This window comes from Lissotriton helveticus, chromosome 7, assembly GCF_964261635.1.
Source record: "Lissotriton helveticus chromosome 7, aLisHel1.1, whole genome shotgun sequence".
NCBI classification, from domain to species: Eukaryota; Metazoa; Chordata; class Amphibia; order Caudata; family Salamandridae; genus Lissotriton; species Lissotriton helveticus.
This window is the reverse complement of record NC_136068.1, coordinates 1,859,017,359-1,859,035,048: the sequence shown is the minus strand read 5'-3', so window position 1 is coordinate 1,859,035,048 and position 17,690 is coordinate 1,859,017,359. Positions and strand designations below refer to the sequence as shown.

General features: G+C 46.4%; 1 protein-coding gene across 1 annotated transcript in view; it reads right to left on the bottom strand.

Annotated features, from left to right (window-relative positions):
* The window catches only part of LOC144770840 (uncharacterized), a 129,437-nt gene that overhangs the window by 96,062 nt on the left and 15,685 nt on the right, over positions 1 to 17,690 (bottom strand). The window contains exons 2-5 of the mRNA XM_078655623.1: positions 7,273 to 7,399; positions 4,688 to 4,804; positions 4,397 to 4,513; positions 2,976 to 3,089 (exon numbers count right to left, since the gene is read on the bottom strand). Of these exons, the coding sequence (XP_078511749.1) occupies positions 2,976 to 3,089; positions 4,397 to 4,513; positions 4,688 to 4,804; positions 7,273 to 7,399 (475 nt within the window). The remainder of the gene's footprint in view (positions 1 to 2,975; positions 3,090 to 4,396; positions 4,514 to 4,687; positions 4,805 to 7,272; positions 7,400 to 17,690) is intronic.

Genomic DNA, 17,690 nt, shown 5'->3' with positions numbered 1-17,690 from the left:
GGTTAAGTAATGTATCTGTTTCAGGCAGGGCAGGAGGAGGTGGGGGCATGCAGCAGCAGAGGGGAGACAGTGGGGAGGATGGGTAGGGGCCCGGAGTAGAGGTCCTGTCATGAGCTAATATTATATTAGTGTAACTTGTAAATGTGAGGATTAATAGGCACATAATAATCAGGCTAAAGGCTTTACCCCTGCCCTGGGACCCCCAACGACACACTGCGCTTGGGGTCTGAGCCGCAGCACAGCGCCTCGGTGCCCAGGGCAGCACATCGCGTGTCTCGGTCCCACACAACAGCACGGTGAGCCGGCAGCGGGCCGGACAGGGCCCTAAATCACGGATCCATAAAAATACCTCGAACAGCAGGAGCAGGCCGAAGCGACTGCGCCGATCCTAGCATGAACTGAGTGGGAACGAGGCCCAACACCCTCATCCCACAATCACCTGGGCGGCTGCTGTCAGTGAGACACGCACGGCGTATTTGTGTAGCGCCTAAAGGCGCTGCTGTCAGTGCGACAAGCACGGCCTGTTTACGTACCGCCTAAAGGCGGCTGCTGTCAGTGCGACACGCACGGCTGTTTTATGTAGCGCCTAAGGGTGGCAGACATCAGTGAGTTATTCACGTTTTTATGTAGCGACTTATAACGCCGGCTCGCAAGGATGAACGGCTGGAGTTGGCCACGTTGGCGGAAGTGACCAAGATCCGAGGCAAGAACTTTCTCAAAACGGCGCCTTGACGCGCCCCAGGTGTAGCGCCGTGCTGCGTGAATGCGGGATACAGTGTGCGGGCCACTCGGTAGTTATTCAGCAGGGCAGCGTGACACAAGCACTGGGGCGGGGGGGAATCTCTGCACGTATGTACCTGGACGCAGGTGTGAAGTGCCCCATGGCTTGCACATCAGCCATAAGGTGTATATCAAAGTGGAAAGTGGAGTTGGCAACGATCGTCGTTTATTAGAGGACGGATAAAGTGCCAGCTCAAGATCGAGACCCAGAGGCGCCGAGAAGGCCCTCTTACCCCCTCCGCAGGCACTGGCCGGATGCAGACGCGCTCCCCCGGGCGGAAGTCCAAGAGCCGGTCGCGGGAGAGCAGCCTTGAAGCCCCCCGGCCTGGGGGAGACCATTGAGAAAACCTCAGCTGGTCGACTGGATGGGAACGTGTAGGAGGAACACGTAGGCCCCTCTGCCCACACCCCTTCTGCCTAGGTAGGTACCATACGTCACAAGCGCCTTGAAGCCCCCCTGGCCTGGGTGAGACCATGCAGAGAGCCTCGGCTGCTCGACTGGATGGGAACGTGTAGGAGGAACCGCCACCGAGGTGGGTGCAGCGCGTCACAAGCGCCTCCACCCAAACTGTGCGCTGGAGGGAGAGCCGGGAGTGGAGCCCTCCTGGGACCGCTGGTGACCGCTTGACCTCAGCCCTCGACGCCCTCTCAGACCAGGACAGGCCTGTCCTTCACACCTCCGGCTCCCTGGACGTGTGGGTGATTTCGGGGGTGGCTGTGTCCGGGGATGAACGGATGGAGCCCGAAGACCTGTGCGCCCCAGGCCCCACCCCGAATCCTCCCCGCAGGCCCCTCGCCATAGGTCAGGCTGCCTGTCGGTGCAGTGCGTGACGTGTCCTTCCGCCTGTCCTGAATTCTGCGGGACAGTTCCTTCAATGCCACTCCTGCCTTCGTGTTGTCCCGCTGCCGTTCCCTCGCAGAACCCAGTGTTCTCGACTCCCCCGTCTACAGCTAGAACTGAGAACTGGACAAGGAGTACATGGCTTCAGATACATGCCCCGCAAGCACCAGCGATTATTGCTGGGTCCAGATGAAGACAAATAAGGAACCTATGGACTGCCTGCGACCTCATTCTTTTTTAAAATCCAGAGTTAACAAGTAAGGTCCCAGGCCGGCAGCCAATCACAGCGCGGCCCGGGGAATGACGTCACGGGGGTGTCCCGGGCCGGATGCCAATCACAGCGCGGCCCGGGACACACGGCAAAAAGGGGCGGGGCTTAAAAAAGAGTCAGAAACACCCACGATTCGCGTTCTGACCGGGAAAGAGTGATGGACAACCGTGTCTTCCAATGGATAGCCTCCATTTTTGGAGCTAGCCAATGGAAGAAGGGGCGGTTTCAAGTCCACACTATAGAGATAACATTAGATTTCGCCTGGGCGGAGCAACTGCTACGCAGTTGCAACGCCAGGACGAAACCTAAAAAACAAATTAAAGCACTGTGAGCTAGTAAGCCAAAGCATCACACTCCCCAGTCAAATTAGATATGTAGGCAGTTTTCAGTTTGATCCTCCACCCCACCGTAAAGAGTAGACGTCTTAAGGTAAATTCGTCCATTCACTGAGCCCCATCATTTTGAATGGTCTGTATTCCAGGTATTTGCAAAAAGTTGAACGTAGTGAGGAAAGTGATTTGCAATTTAAATTCTTTCTTTTCATATGTGATGGATCACGCCATTTAAGAAATCTAAACACTGTTCATCAGCAGTTGTAGCTTTCATGTATTTTTACAATATTCCTGATCAGGATGGAAATCTTTAGTACATGAAGAATGCAATAGTCTAAAAACAACATCAAAACTATAACCTGACCACAACGTTTCAAAGGAAGGGCAGTAAGCTGCTCCAATGGGGGCCTTCTTTATTTCACTTACTGTCCTAATATGTCATTACATTTCTCAGGGCCTTTACAAGCTGAAATCAACATACTCTGTAAAGGATTTATGCTGACTATGGGGCTCCCTACTTAGACAAAGTACTACAAAAGCACTTTGTACTCTCTTTTGGACTTTCACTGCTCGAGGGTTTAAATGTAGCATGGCAAAAGAGGGGATAACAGAGAAATATATACACATGAACGATTCCCCCTGCAAAGGGGGGTCATGGTGTTCTTCAACATACAAACAGGACACCAGTGCACAGGAGACAGTACTCCCTTGTGTAAATAATAACAACAAAAAACATGCCATTGTTTCTGACCTGTGCTGAGACCATCAGTGTTGTCCTGTTCTTCATAGTCCCAAGGAGGCTCAAAACATTGGTTCTCCTCAGTTTTTATCTTGAATAACTGACTGGGGTTGGTAACCGTGCCTCCTGTTAATAAGAACCTCATTTGAATGTCATTTTTCAATTACTCACGTTCATTTCAGTACCCTCGCGAAATTAATGAAAGCATCATTGGGAAAGTTCTAAGTAGAATTACTTATAGCAGCGAAAAACAGGACTTTGAAGAAGCATGTATATCTTATAACAAATGGTGCAATTAATTAATGAATTTTGAAGACAGCCTTAGTTCCAATGAGCATTTGGGAGCTTCCTGTGTGCACCTTTACTGTAGCAAAGGCATCTCAAGCAGCAGCCGCTCTGCACAGGGCAGGCAGTACAGTGTGCGGGTCTTTTGTGAATATAACACAAATATATACCACACTGCTAACAGACATCTTTAATGTGCATTATTCAAAGCCAACTTATCTTACTGCACCAAAATGAAGGAAAGTCGAGCTAGCCCTGATATGATTGAACCCGTTGATCTACAGGTCATTCACAGATCTCTTCACCAGCGGTTCAACCCACTGTCATTCTGTATCTTGCCAGCTTTAGGTAAGTGTTAGGTCTCAATTTTCGTCTTGCTGGACCCCTCTCAACCACCTTACTGCAAAACATATGTAAGGCAAGTAACTTAACTTCCCTGCAGTGTTTTCTAACTTCACTCCAAAATCTGTTTAGCCAGCTTCACCGCTTCATGTTCGCAGTGTGTCATTTAGGTTTATGCACTTACTCACTCTTAATTTACATTTTATACATGCAACCCCAGGATACTTACTCAAACCAGGGCTCGGTTTCCCATGCAAGAGCAAAAAACAAAACTGTTTGAGTCAGTACACATTAGATGTTCTCCTGTAGGTGTTAGCAGTCACATCTTCAGAATTGCACACTTCCCCAGCTCACCTTCACATAACTGTTTAGGAATGCAAAGAGATGATGCAGTCTGGAGACAGATACCATCAGAAGTAGAAAGCACAGAATGGGGACAAGAGAAGGATAAGCACAAGAGCAATCTCAACTCTAGCTTGTAAAATTGTGGCTTTGAAAGATGCTTTAAAGAGGCCATTGAATGCGGAGGAAAAACAGCTCTCTATAGAGAGTCCTGCATCTCTCACAATCCCTAACAACACGCGATCTAGAATGTGGATTTGTTTGAAGACGTCGGTTTGGATTTTGAGACGTATTGTAGTATCGTTTTCTGGGCGAACCCTTTAAAATGATCTACTTTGATGCCTCATTGTAGTAGCATTGATTGAACAGTAATAAGGATCCAGGTGAAGTGGGTGGAGAGAGTGGTGCGAGGGCTGATTGCGAGATACCGATAATTGAAAATCTAGCAAGAATACTGAACTTACCTTTGGAGAAGTTGTTGCTGATTTCCATTTCCTCTGACTTACTCCTGTCTTCGCAATACACATTTTCCTCTTGTTTAATCACAAACAAGATATCAGGGCAGGCAGAAGGATAACCAGCTAGCAAGAGAAAGACATGTTGTTATGCGCTTGTACTAGGATGAGTGCATTTATGAGGCTGTCTGCTGAAGATCAAATACTACAAACCAAACATAAACTGGACCCACACGTGCCATTCATTCTGCAGCAAGACATCCGTCCTGTCACAGCAGTATTTCAATCATCGATACTTACACGAAAGTGGATCATTCGTGTCAGACCTTCTCCTCTTATTCTGTCTTCCATCCAAGGAATAAGCATCTTCTCTTTGACTGACCCGGAGTAAAGTGTCAGGATTAACAATTTTATAGCCTTTAGTTATAAAAATAAAAAAACAAGTGACATTGATGAGAAACAAAATGTTATAAGGCCAAAAAACTTTCAACACATTTGTGATTTGCTTGTATGAATTAAAAACACACCACACCATTTGTTGTCTGGGGTAGATTAAATAGTAGTAGGTGGTGGTTTCCTTGTGAATACCACTGAACCCACAATTGAACTTATGCTGGTGTCAGACCACATGAATCAAAATAACATGCAGTTTTAGACATACTTCACAACATCAAAATCATATAGCAAAATGAACGACTTTCCTACTATCCAGGGGACTACTGGGTCTTGATCTTGGTAAATCCAATACCTTTCCCTGGTTCCGTCATGTCCAGACATGGTTCGAAAAGCTAGGACTATCTTTTCCTTGTGGATGGATCCTCATGCACTAACACCACACGCAAAAAAGTATTAGAAAATGGGAGCACGATTTGAAAAACCTCCACCAAAACCCTAGATCGGGCAAGTTGAGCACACAATTCCTTACTGCTAAACTAAAGCCAAATTCTGAAGAGTATTTGGATCTTATTCAATCTCACTTGGCAAAAATACTGTATATGAAGTTTTGTTTTGAACCTCTCCAGATTAAAGATTTTACCGGCAGGTGGAAACCAAATAACAATATTGGCAATGAAGAGTCCATTTGCACGTTATGCACTTTATGTACTTCTGAAAATGTTGCACATGTTTAATTCTTGTGTACAGGATATGCCAAGTTTAGAAGGAAATGGATCTGCCCGATGTGCTATAATATGGGGTTTAGGATATACTCAGATGCTGTGAGAGTTGATACAACCCCAAATTTAGTTTTTAGCTTAAGTAGATACCTGTTAGCAGTAGGTAGTGTACGAAAAAAGTGTGGATTGAACTTTTAACTGTCATGCTCACTTTTAAATCATGGTTTAATTGTTTAGCTTTTTAACTGATAGTATTTTATGGTATGAAGCTTCGATTGTGAATGCACTTTATTAAAATCCTTAGATTTTGCACAGTGTGTTTGTATGCACTATATAAATTCTTTGTATAGTTTTCAACCAAAATAAAAGCTACTTGACTTGAAAGACGTTCTTACATGGGACCCATCATCCATACAAATGTTTAAAAGAGCCATTTCAGATTTTCTAGAACATAATTTGCCCTTATGCTACTCCCCACAAATTCTTTGGAAATGTCATTATAGCCAAATACAGAGGAGTTATGATCAGTATTATGAGCAAAAAGCATAATAAGGACAAATCTAGACTAGATTGGTAGGAAATCACAATACTGGAACATTAACTGTCCCCCAAGAAATTCAAGGAACACCTTCATGAACTGAACTCTTTAATAGATGAATACAAAAAACGTTTAGGCTTAAAAGCTCACCTAATTTTCACTAACAAGGCCCTCAAATTCTGTGCATGAAAAAATTAGTAAACTCCTTGACACATATTTGAAAAACAATAAATTCAAAGCGAAAATCTCCCTAGAGAGGACATGGGCAAGGTGTATACCTACATAAAAAGAAATACTATGGGTAGGTGAAAAAATGTATAAAGTTTACATTTGTTTAACACCACAGTTTCCTAAGAGTCCTTCCTAGGATTTCTAAAAGCACTACCATACCTACTATATAACTGAGCACACAGGATCTCTTAACAGACCAATGGAAAGGTCTGAATTATTTAAAGACCTCCATTCGCTGAAAATGGGAAAAGCACCAGGTTCTCACGACCTACGGGCATCTTTCTACTGCACTTGGAAAGATGTTACTTAGTTGTCTAATTAAAACAATCTTTCATCACTACGCGAATTGGCTCAGCAGCTGAAGTTAACATAGTGGTCATTCCAAAGGAAGGGAAAGATACTCTAGGTTGGAAGATTTCAACCCAATCTGTACCATATTTGGACATTGCAAACTGTATGCCAGAGACCTAGCTGATAGGCTTCAGTCAGTCCTAGACTCCCAAGTTCATCCTACCCCACAGGGCTTCAAGAAAAGAAGGCTTGCATATGATAATGTCATGCAGTTTAGCTACATTACGAGAAAGGAAAATGATACAATTGCTACAGGACTGGTGACGGGGAAAGCCTTTGATAAGGTTAACTGGGTGTTTGTGAATGCAGTGCCGGATTGCTTAGGCTTTGGCAAAGATCTCCCTGCATGGTCCTTGCATGATATAAATATATAATGTTCTATGCACAAAACTCTGCTATCACACCAAAGGCAAACCAAACAACAAAGGAAGGCATTTTCTAGCTAGGATAATAAAGTGTTAGAGCGTGGCACATTGTTTTATTATGCTCAAAACTCGGTGTGGCATGGCAAGAGTCCCCACAAGCAGATTTTGAGACAATTTTCCTTCAACAGGATCAATGCAACAATTGCATTTTAAAGGAGTTTTCCTCTAAATGTTGCCTCTCTGGCAAGCCCTTTCGATGAGACTATGTCAGACAATGCAACTTACCCAGCGAGATCAGGGCCTGGTGAATTTCTTGCATCACCTTCTGGTAAAACTCTTTCTGCCACTCGTGTAAAAGCTTCCATTCTGCTTCGGAGAAATAGGCAGCAACATCGTGGAACGTGACTGCGGCCTGCAAAAGCACATCTTATTTTAACCCACTAACTTTTTGTTTAATAAAGTTTAATCACATTGTAAAAGACAGCCCACGAGCTGGGGAGAGCACAGCAAAAGGAGGGTTGGAGAAAGCATGGCAAAAAGCCTATTACAGAAAAACAATCTAACACTTCATTTCAGCTGAAATCTTTTGTTCTGTAGCAACAGGGTTCGTTTCATACAAGGGGGGGCCAATAGGCCCCCACGCAAGCATGGCGGGGCCCGGCCCCTCCCACACCCCGTCCCTTTCGGGGCCGCTTGCCCCGCGCCCTCGCCCCGGAAGTACTGGTGTGCTTCCGGGGCGAGGGGGCGGGGTCGCGGCGGCGAAAGGGTTAAAAGCCTGGGGAGCGCAGGAAGCGGCCTCTTTGTGCCCGCGCTCCCAGGCTCGCTCCTCGCCCCACCGTGGGGCCGTGTAATTTTCTTCTCTTATTTTTCAGGTTGTAACTTTCAAGCCAGGAACGCACAATCGGCGATTGAATCGGGGGGTCCGATGCCACCGGAGCGGTTTTTGTGGACGGGCGCGATGGAGCAATGGGCACAGGGAGCGAGCGTTCGTGATTACACCAGTGTTGGCAGAGCCTGTCGGGTGCAAGGTACGGTTCGGCCCAACAGAGCGTGTGCGAACTTTGAATACACGTTAGGGTAAAGAATTGTTAACGGAGCTAAGCAGGGTCTGCTTGGGCAGCAGTCGGATGGGAGACCATGCGGGGTTTCTGTAAAAATAAACTGATCGCTGAGTCTTTAGGTGGGGCCAGACTCTGTTTATACTGGGTGGGAAAGCTTGATCAATGTATGAAGCAGGGCAGTTTTAAATAAGGTGTGATTCTGGGCAAATTCATTTACTCTCACTGTGCCTAACGTAATGAAGGTGTCCTCATGTAACATAACTAGGTGGTTCTATGTAAAGCGCCCTGATAGCCGATTCAGTACAAGCTTACGATTACAGGATAGCTTGTTTTTTGAACTTCCACGCTGTTTAGCACGCCCCAGCTGCAGCCAGTGATAGTGATCAGTAGGAAGGTAATTGTGGTGTCGAATTCAGGCCGTGTGGATTTTTTGTTGACAATTGGAGACAAAATATTTAGGAGCGTTGCACAGTTTGAAGTGCGAGGACACAGATCGCTTGTATTTTAGGTAAAGCAAAAAGTGCCAGACTGCACAGTGCGCCTGTGGTAATCGAGATAAGGCGACAATCGAGAAGAATTTAGGCCCAAATCTAAATATTTTGCTATTTGGCAGCGTGTACGTTAGGACGTGTTTATCCCCATTTATATAATAGAACACACATTAGCAGAGTCAATAGGGCTGGCTTTAAGGTAACAACAAATGTAAGCAGAGGCACTCATTAAAGCAGGTTGCCATGCGTTTCAGAGTACGTGGTCTGGGCCTGGCGTGAAGTTAAGTTGTTTAACGGCTTCCCGGGAGCAGACCGAAGCCATTCGGATGCGAGCGAGGCCCTGCGCGCTTATTACACATAAATAACGTTGTACCTCAAGCCCACGTCATTTGGTGACAATGTGTTCATTGACTTGATTTATTATTTCTAAGAAGTTTATTCACATGCTTATCACACGATAAGGCTGTTTGTGTAGATAGTTGCTGCTTAAATGTGGGGCCAAAAAATGTGATTTCGTAGAAATAAGGAATCTTTTATGCCTTCCTGCTGACAAATTAATGTTACTGTTAGAGGTGTTAGCGGATTGTGATTACTAGTTTGAGTATTTTCACTTCAAATAAGGAAATACTCCCACTGACGCCAAATGTTTCTTCATTATGTATGGAAGCACTTTCGACTATTGCGTTCAGAATACTAGTTGTACAAAAAACCTTTTGTGCTTGATTTAATAGACTATGATGTTGCTCTGGTACAATAGGGGACCACAGACAGGTTTTACACGACAAGTGCCTTGCACTAATCGTTTGTTTAAAAACGATTGCTTTAGTAAGTACTTCTCAGTGCAGTGCCATGATCTGATGTAGTATTAACCTCAAAGTTTCATATGTTATAGAAATACACAATTTTAATAGAGAAGCGCATTTATCTTGTTTTACGTAATGCGGGTTGAGTGACTTGCCTAGCAAACATTTTCAGGGCTCGGCACGTGCTCAGCTATCTGAGCCAGACCCTTGGTTCGGCTCTCCCCGCAAGTGTATTGGCTTACCAACCTTTATAACCTTATAATGTACAACATAAGGTACTTTAGTCCAGAGCATAATAATTCGAGATATTTCGAGATATGTATACAGCTGTAAGGGCAGTTTCTCTTCCCCAGCGGGACTGTTTCCCTCACGCTTTCTGTTATAATTGTCAGTATCTGATTACTGATTATGCCCCGTGACCTGGGTCATCAGTTAGCGGATATTGTGTGTCTCCCTTTGTCAGACATTATCTCTATAAAACTGAGGGTTGGTGGATAGAGTATTACTGCACGTGGGTGACAGAGTATTCTGTACACTAAATTCTAGCCTGTCCCTATGTTTTACATCAATTATGCTTAAATTGACATTAAAACACATATCTTGTGATTAAGGTGGATAGCCAACGAAAGCTGAAGAAAAATGATAGGCTCAACTCCTTTCTGCATACAGAGCCACAGTGGAATAATATTTTATGCTAGAAGTGACGTGATCAGTCCAGTTCAATTTCGAATGCCCAAAGTGGATGTATTAATGTGTACACGTTTATATCAAGTACTGTTTGGCTCCAGTTGGGTGGAGAAGTGTGGCTCAAATGGTTAGAGTGGCAGACCCTGATGCAGAGGTCTAGCCCGGGACCAGGAGTCAATCCCCCGTCTTGGCGGGTTTTGGGCTCAATTTACCAGCAACTGCCAGCCTCTGATGTTCACGAATTTTCATTTAAGTAGAATAGTGGGGTAGGAAAAGTACTATCCCACATCCTATCACACCTGTTTACAAGCAAGTTGGTCCAGTAAATTGTTGACCAGGGTGACCACCTGCTACTGGGGATAGCAATAAGGCATTTGGACTTTTTAAGTAGAATAGTGTGGGTAGGTAAAGTACTATCCCACATCCTATCACACCTGTTTACAAACAAGGTGGTTCAGTAAATAGTTGGCCAGGGGATAGCAATATGGCAGTGGGGCTTTTAGCTCACAAGTTAATCAAAAGGATGTTTCAGGGCCACAAATAATTGCCTGCTGAAATTGGAAGATCTTTATCTCTTTCTTTGAATCAAGAATGTCCAATGTAGGCACAGGAGGGCTGTACCCATGACAGATTTGCAGGATAATCAACACGCTTTAAAATATGTTATATTTAGAGGCACGGTATCTAAATGCACTTAATATGTTAATTCTAATCTCACAGAGATGCTGCCCATTGTATACCTACATTGGGGCAAGAACACTTTAAACGATCATTTGTCAGAATGGTTGAGTGCAGGGAGCATGAAAAGCTGCCCGCATGGGGTTAAATGCTGTGACATTGGGCTTCACCTGTGACATTGGGCTTCACCTGGCTCATTCCTAGGTGGGGGCGTCATGTGGTTATCTCATGAACATCCAACTCTTCTCTTCTGAACCTTATGCATTACTGAATGCAACGAATATCAGGTGATTATGACGTCCAGGGCTTGGCCACTGGGAAAAGGGAGGCCTCAAGTGCATTCTTTGGTGAATCTTGAGGGGAATCTGGGGTGTTGCCACTCTTGTTGTCTGCATTGCTTAGATTTTGTTTGTAGTGTTCCTCCTTTTCCTTGAGAGGATTTGTAGATGGTTCAGAAGGCCTTAAACATTGATATACCCAGATCAGGGAGCCAGATTATGTGAGCATAGTGCACTTTCCTCGGGTCCCTTTAGGTGGCTATGAGGCAAAGAACCCTGTTTTGTCTGAATTACTTACAGTTGGTTTATAGTGGTACTCCTTTTCATTGAGATGCTCTGTAGATAGTGCTAAATGCTTTAAACATTGACCGAGCCATATCTAGGAAATGTGTAGCACAAGTTAATGCTACTACGATTGCCTAAGTAAGGCAGCCGTACCAAATGTGATTGCCTAAGTAAGGCAGCCGTACGAAATGTCAGCCAGGGAATCGCCATGCCATAGTAGGCCTGTTAGTTTCAGGCAATTTGCTCAGGGGACATATAGCACGCAAAGGACTCACCATAGTAGAGTGGATCTAAAGAGGAAGGTCGTGACCATGCCTAAATCCCATCTTTGATACTGCTGGTGCTCTTATATGGGCAGGAGGCTCGGACAGATTTGCATATGACCAGGCCTGAACTGGGGCGAGGCAGAATGGGTTAATGAACGGTAACACATTAAACCCTGATCTGTTGAAACTAATGTTGCATCATGATTTTTCAATAGGTGGCGGTATACTATGAATTGATTGGAAAATCATGTGTGGCAGCTGGAGGGCCACCTGTTACTTGCAACTTGTTAAGGGAATGATGCTCACTCTGGTATCATAAGAATAATACATATGGGTGATGGTTGCCCCTTAGTATATTACGCGTTACCACTGTCAGCCACTGTCGTAGCCAACAGTCAGGCGCGAGGGGTTCGATACTTAGAATACGTATATCTCATCAAGTTGTGATTGGGTGGGTGGGTGCCAATACAAACTGACTGTTCCTTTAAACTGATATCCTAATCATCCTTAAGGAGTCATGAGGGCGCTATGGTATGCACTGGGGACTCCATGCTTTGTGTCACTACACTACACACTGGGTAGTATTCGTTAATGAAGGCCATTTTACAGGGCACTCTTCGTAACACTAATATAGTCACGCTACAGGGGACACAAACTAAGGTTATGCTCAACACTTAGTCGGAAGTGTTTAGGAGTATGCATCTGACGCTAATTGTATCTCAAACGTAGCAAGTGATGGCAATGTAAGACTAGCACGTGTACAGCAGTTATCGCCAGAAACACTAATGGTTTGTGTTTATCTTTTTCATTTATGTATGGCCGGGTCCATGGTGGATATCTGGAGTGCTCCGCATCACAACAGCTGCTACAGGTGGACAGCCCAAGGGATGCTTACGTCAGGTAGAGGATGGCAAACAACAACGCAAGTGTGATGGGCGAGCGATCAAAAGACGCAGGAGGTGCCAACACAGAGTCGATTGTTTCGGTGTGTAAGCCCCTAATTGGGCTGGCGGCAGTAATGTAGCAGGATGTTGTTTCACAAAAATGGCAGTATTTGCCTTAACAGGATATTGTATACCTCCAGTAACGGCGCCTGTGCACGCAGGGCCACCAGTGTCAGCATGGTATATGCATAGATCAACAATCGGTAGTGACAACGGTAGAGATGGGACGGTACACAAGGGTGTGCATTCCTAGCCTCGGCAACCCCAGGAATGATAGGCCTATGCAACGCCTCATTTCCCCTGTTCAGGAAGTAGGGACGTCCATGGTAAAAGTAGTACCATACACTTAACACTTTCCAGAGCGTAGTGGCTAGGTGTGGATGGGTAGCAGACTGTCCAGTATGCCAGTGGGAAGGGTAGAATGGTAGTACCAGGATACCCCCGGTCATAGCATCTGCAGGGAGCCTCGAGAGGCGTGCCCCCACACCCTCATTCATTTTAGGACATGGGGTAACGATGATAGGACCCAGACTGCACCATAGGGGGGGCTCAGTTTTCCCCAGGCGGCACGTAAAAGGGGGGGGGGGGACTAGGCGAGTGCAAGGAGTCACTCGGGGAAGAATCACTCGATAAAGAGGATCCACACTTGGTTTGAGAAACTATTTCATACACATTAATCGCAGAATATCCCACAGGGGCTCATCTCAGGACCAAGTAGACTAACAGTCGGCTGATAATGAGGGGTTGACGTTTATTAGACGCTCTACTCACAGGGTGGGGGGTCCAGTGGACAGAGTCGGGGATGCCCTAGGGATAGGGAACTAAATAGCAGGGGTAGAGGGTTTTTGGATTATGAAGTTATGACCTTTCAGTGTAGGCGGGTGGGGGGGGCCAGATAGTCGGTAAACTACCTGGCCTGTGGCGGTAAGGTCATTAATCGGTGAGCAGCATTTTAAGGTCCTTACGGGGGGGCGGACCCATTCACGAAAGGGGCCGCCCGCGGGAGGGGCCATTGGTCTCTCTCAGAACATCAGGGGCAGGATATGATATCCCGTTTTAAAGGGTGCGGGGGAGGGAGTCTACGCTTTCCTCAGGCTGGTAGCCACCCCTCACAACACTATGACGTCACTAAGGTGCGCGAGTGTCTGGGCCCTCCTGTTATGGTTAAATGGAGTTCAGGGAGCGCACGTGGGTGTAACGTGCCCTGGGTTGCGCATGCGCATCTTCAACGTGAGAGCGCAGCTGTAAAAGGATCTGACACCGGTTGGCGACCTTGCCGTAGGACTTTATTAAAAATATTAGAATGCAGTTTAATTTTCAGGATGATTAGATTACGTTAGGAAACACGCTGTACTAGCTATTTGTTAAGGTTAGCCCATCATACCATGTCGAAACGGATGTCAATCTAATCTTCTGAAAAGTGTGCATTTTAATAATTGTCAGAAATGTTTATTTGATTAAAATTTTTGATTTATTTTTATATTTTAATAAATACGGCCAGGGGGGGGGCCCTGTACCCCCCCTTGACTTCCAAAGACCCCCATGTGTCGACTGGTTGAGTTGGGTAATTCAGTCAGTGTTTTAAGGGGGGAGGTGGCCGGCAGTCCAAGACCATGATACAAGGGGGGGCCAATAGGCCCCCACGCAAGCATGGCGGGGCCCGGCCCCTCCCACACCCCGTCCCTTTCGGGGCCGCTTGCCCCGCGCCCTCGCCCCGGAAGTACTGGTGTGCTTCCGGGGCGAGGGGGCGGGGTCGCGGCGGCGAAAGGGTTAAAAGCCTGGGGAGCGCGGGAAGCGGCCTCTTTGTGCCCGCGCTCCCAGGCTCGCTCCTCGCCCCACCGTGGGGCCGTGTAATTTTCCCCACCCTCCATCCCTTGTTAGCAGACCTTGGGGCCTGGCAAATGGTAAGAATCAGGTTTGTCAATGTGCCGGACTATAGGTTTAGGGGGTTTGATCCAGTAGGCCTTGAATTTCCCGTTTACTGGAAGGTAGAACAGATGTAAATATTTTGTGCAGTGCCGTGATATTTAACTAATTCTCTCCTTAGGCCTTTTTCCCGCTTACAGGAGTATCTGTATATGTATATGTTTTGTGCTTTGCTGTGTATTAACAATTTTCTCCTTAGGCCTTTTTTCCTTTTAGAATAGCAATGTCGTATTTATTATGTGTGTCTGGCGGTAAGGTCATTAATCGGTGAGCAGCATTTTAAGGTCCTTACGGGGGGGCGGACCCATTCACGAAAGGGGCCGCCCGCGGGAGGGGCCATTGGTCTCTCTCAGAACTTCAGGGGCAGGATATGATATCCCGTTTTAAAGGGTGCGGGGGAGGGAGTCTACGCTTTCCTCAGGCTGGTAGCCACCCCTCACAACACTATGACGTCACTAAGGTGCGCGAGTGTCTGGGCCCTCCTGTTATGGTTAAATGGAGTTCAGGGAGCGCACGTGGGTGTAACGTGCCCTGGGTTGCGCATGCGCATCTTCAACGTGAGAGCGCAGCTGTAAAAGGATCTGACACCGGTTGGCGACCTTGCCGTAGGACTTTATTAAAAATATTAGAATGCAGTTTAATTTTCAGGATGATTAGATTACGTTAGGAAACACGCTGTACTAGCTATTTGTTAAGGTTAGCCCATCATACCATGTCGAAACGGATGTCAATCTAATCTTCTGAAAAGTGTGCATTTTAATAATTGTCAGAAATGTTTATTTGATTAAAATTTTTGATTTATTTTTATATTTTAATAAATACGGCCGGGGGGGGGGCCCTGTACCCCCCCTTGACTTCCAAAGACCCCCATGTGTCGACTGGTTGAGTTGGGTAATTCAGTCAGTGTTTTAAGGGGGGAGGTGGCCGGCAGTCCAAGACCATGTTTCTCCTCGCAGCACGCAGTGCACCGTTCCATTATTCTGTTTTCTTTGAAATTATCTTCTCTATTCCCTACTTTGTAATAAGATAGTGCGCATACTGATCAGTAAGTAAAGCTGAAATATGAGGCAAGGACTGTTAGATTCAGAATTCCTTCACGCCCCCAAAAAAACTACCTTAAATTTGTTCCGAATAAGAAGAAAATGATATGTTTGTTGCAATGGCTTCAGTGTGGTTCTGTGAGTAGGGGCATGTGGACAGTACTAGCAGCTTTATATGTAGCAGTCAGCTAAATCCATTGTGGATTGTCCCTGACTGAATGCTGTGCAATTCGTATGTCAGAAGTAGCTTTTCAGACTAGCATTGACAATGGCTTGCATTCCCTTGGCTTTTGTGAAGCAAGAGACTCTGAAGTGTGAGAGAATGGAGACAGGGCCCCTAATGAAAGTGCAGAAGTGACAATTTGGCGGCGTCCCATCTTAATTGTCCCTTTTTGATGTACTCCTATTAGTACAGATGGTGGATCTGGGGAGGTGGAGACAGCGGCCTCTTTCATAACACAGAATGAACATTTAAAGTCAGCGCCTGCCTTTTGTCTGACACCCCCACCAGAGTTCCTGCTCTTAAAAGGCTGGTGGGAGGGATTCACTCTTGATGCTAGTGTTATGGAAGCTCTACTTGGTGACTCCACTCAGCAGTCCCCTGCTGATGAATTATCACCTGAAGATAAACACGATGGGCCCTTTTTACAGTGTACTCCATCAAAACTTGGAAGATGTCCCCTCTGCTGAAAGTCCTGTACAGCAGAAGGGACATACAGCACGTTTATGATGGGGTAACTTCCCAGTCAGATTTTAAATAGTGTCCTGTGTCTGCTGTGGAGTTGACAGAAACACAAAGAAAACTGCCAGTCTTGAAGCAGACCCATAACAATCCTTATATGAAAAAGTAATATAAGGCTGAATCACACAAAAATGCTTTGGACGGTCACCAGTGTGGGTGACCGTCCAAAGAGTGTAAGGGAACCATCCGAGATTCAGGGCTGGTGTGCTTGAAAGCCAGTCTCCCGGAGGTGAGGGAACATTACCTGAAGTAATCTGCAGGTATGTGCTAGAGGAGTGGTGTGGGAGACATTTGGAAAGGAGTCCACCTGGCCCACTGAGAGAGGGGTGCGGAGGTGATTCCCCAAAGGGGAGTGTGCTAAGAGAAGAAATCAAGCAACAGTTACCTAGCAACGGTGCTGCCCTCAAGAAGTGGAATGAACTTTAAACAAGTCCACTTGAACCGTACCTACGTTGTGGACACTGCCTGGAGCTAAGCCAGTGGTGCCCTGCTGTTGCAGTGCATTCTCTCAGTTACCATCAAGAACTTATAGCGTCTTTGGTCCCCTCCCTGGTTTGAGCGTGACCGGAGTGGTAGCAGGTCTGTGGTCGCCAGGGGGCCACTGCAGATCTCGACCCTGAAGCTGAATTTGTTCAGGCTCCATCTCAGTGGAATGAGGTGTGCTGCACCGAGAAGAACTCAACCTCAACCCTAGAACTACTGGGCACCCGTGACACAGTGGATCAGCGGCCTGTGTTGACACCGGACAGCATCCTTCTCCACTCACTGACCCCCAGTGTCATGTAACGGGACCTCCTCAACAAGCTCCTGAGGCCAGCTCTAGCCCCTCTGCAGACTCCAGTGAATTTGGAAACAGACCTGTGGGGGCGCAGCTTTCCATTTTCAGTTTGGTGAAGAGATGGGGTGTGTAGGAGAGTAGGGTCTGCAATCCTATGATCACCCAGATTTTTGCTTTTTGCTGCACTGGTTTACGACTTTCCCTGGCTGTGGGCCTGCTAATCAGACCCACAGCCTAGCTGTTCTCTCTATCCAAATTGTACCCAGGTACTGAATTGGCACTGGGCCCTCTCCAAGTCCCTGTACCCAGGGCTGAGGTGCACCCAGAAGTCTCCCAGGGGCTGAAGCACGTATTGTGCCACCCCTGGATTGACTAACTAAAACTGACACAACTGGCTGCACGACAGCTGGGGCAAGGTGGTGTACTCACCCTTTGCTTTAGATATAGTATACCTATATCTAACCCTAAAATGGACACACAGATCTCCTATCAGTCACTCCTATGGCAGGCCTTAACAATCCTGAAGGCAGAGTGCTTGGAATCGTGTGAGATGGTGCTCTGGCATGAGCTGAGCCTGTCTGCGGCTTTCGGGATCCATCCCTTAGCCGTTTCCATGATATCGCATACCATATACTCTTAAGTGCATTATAATCCTCGCGGTTATGTGCCAACTCTGGTATCGCTTTATCAAAACATGTCGAGTAAGGTGTCATACGAATTGGAA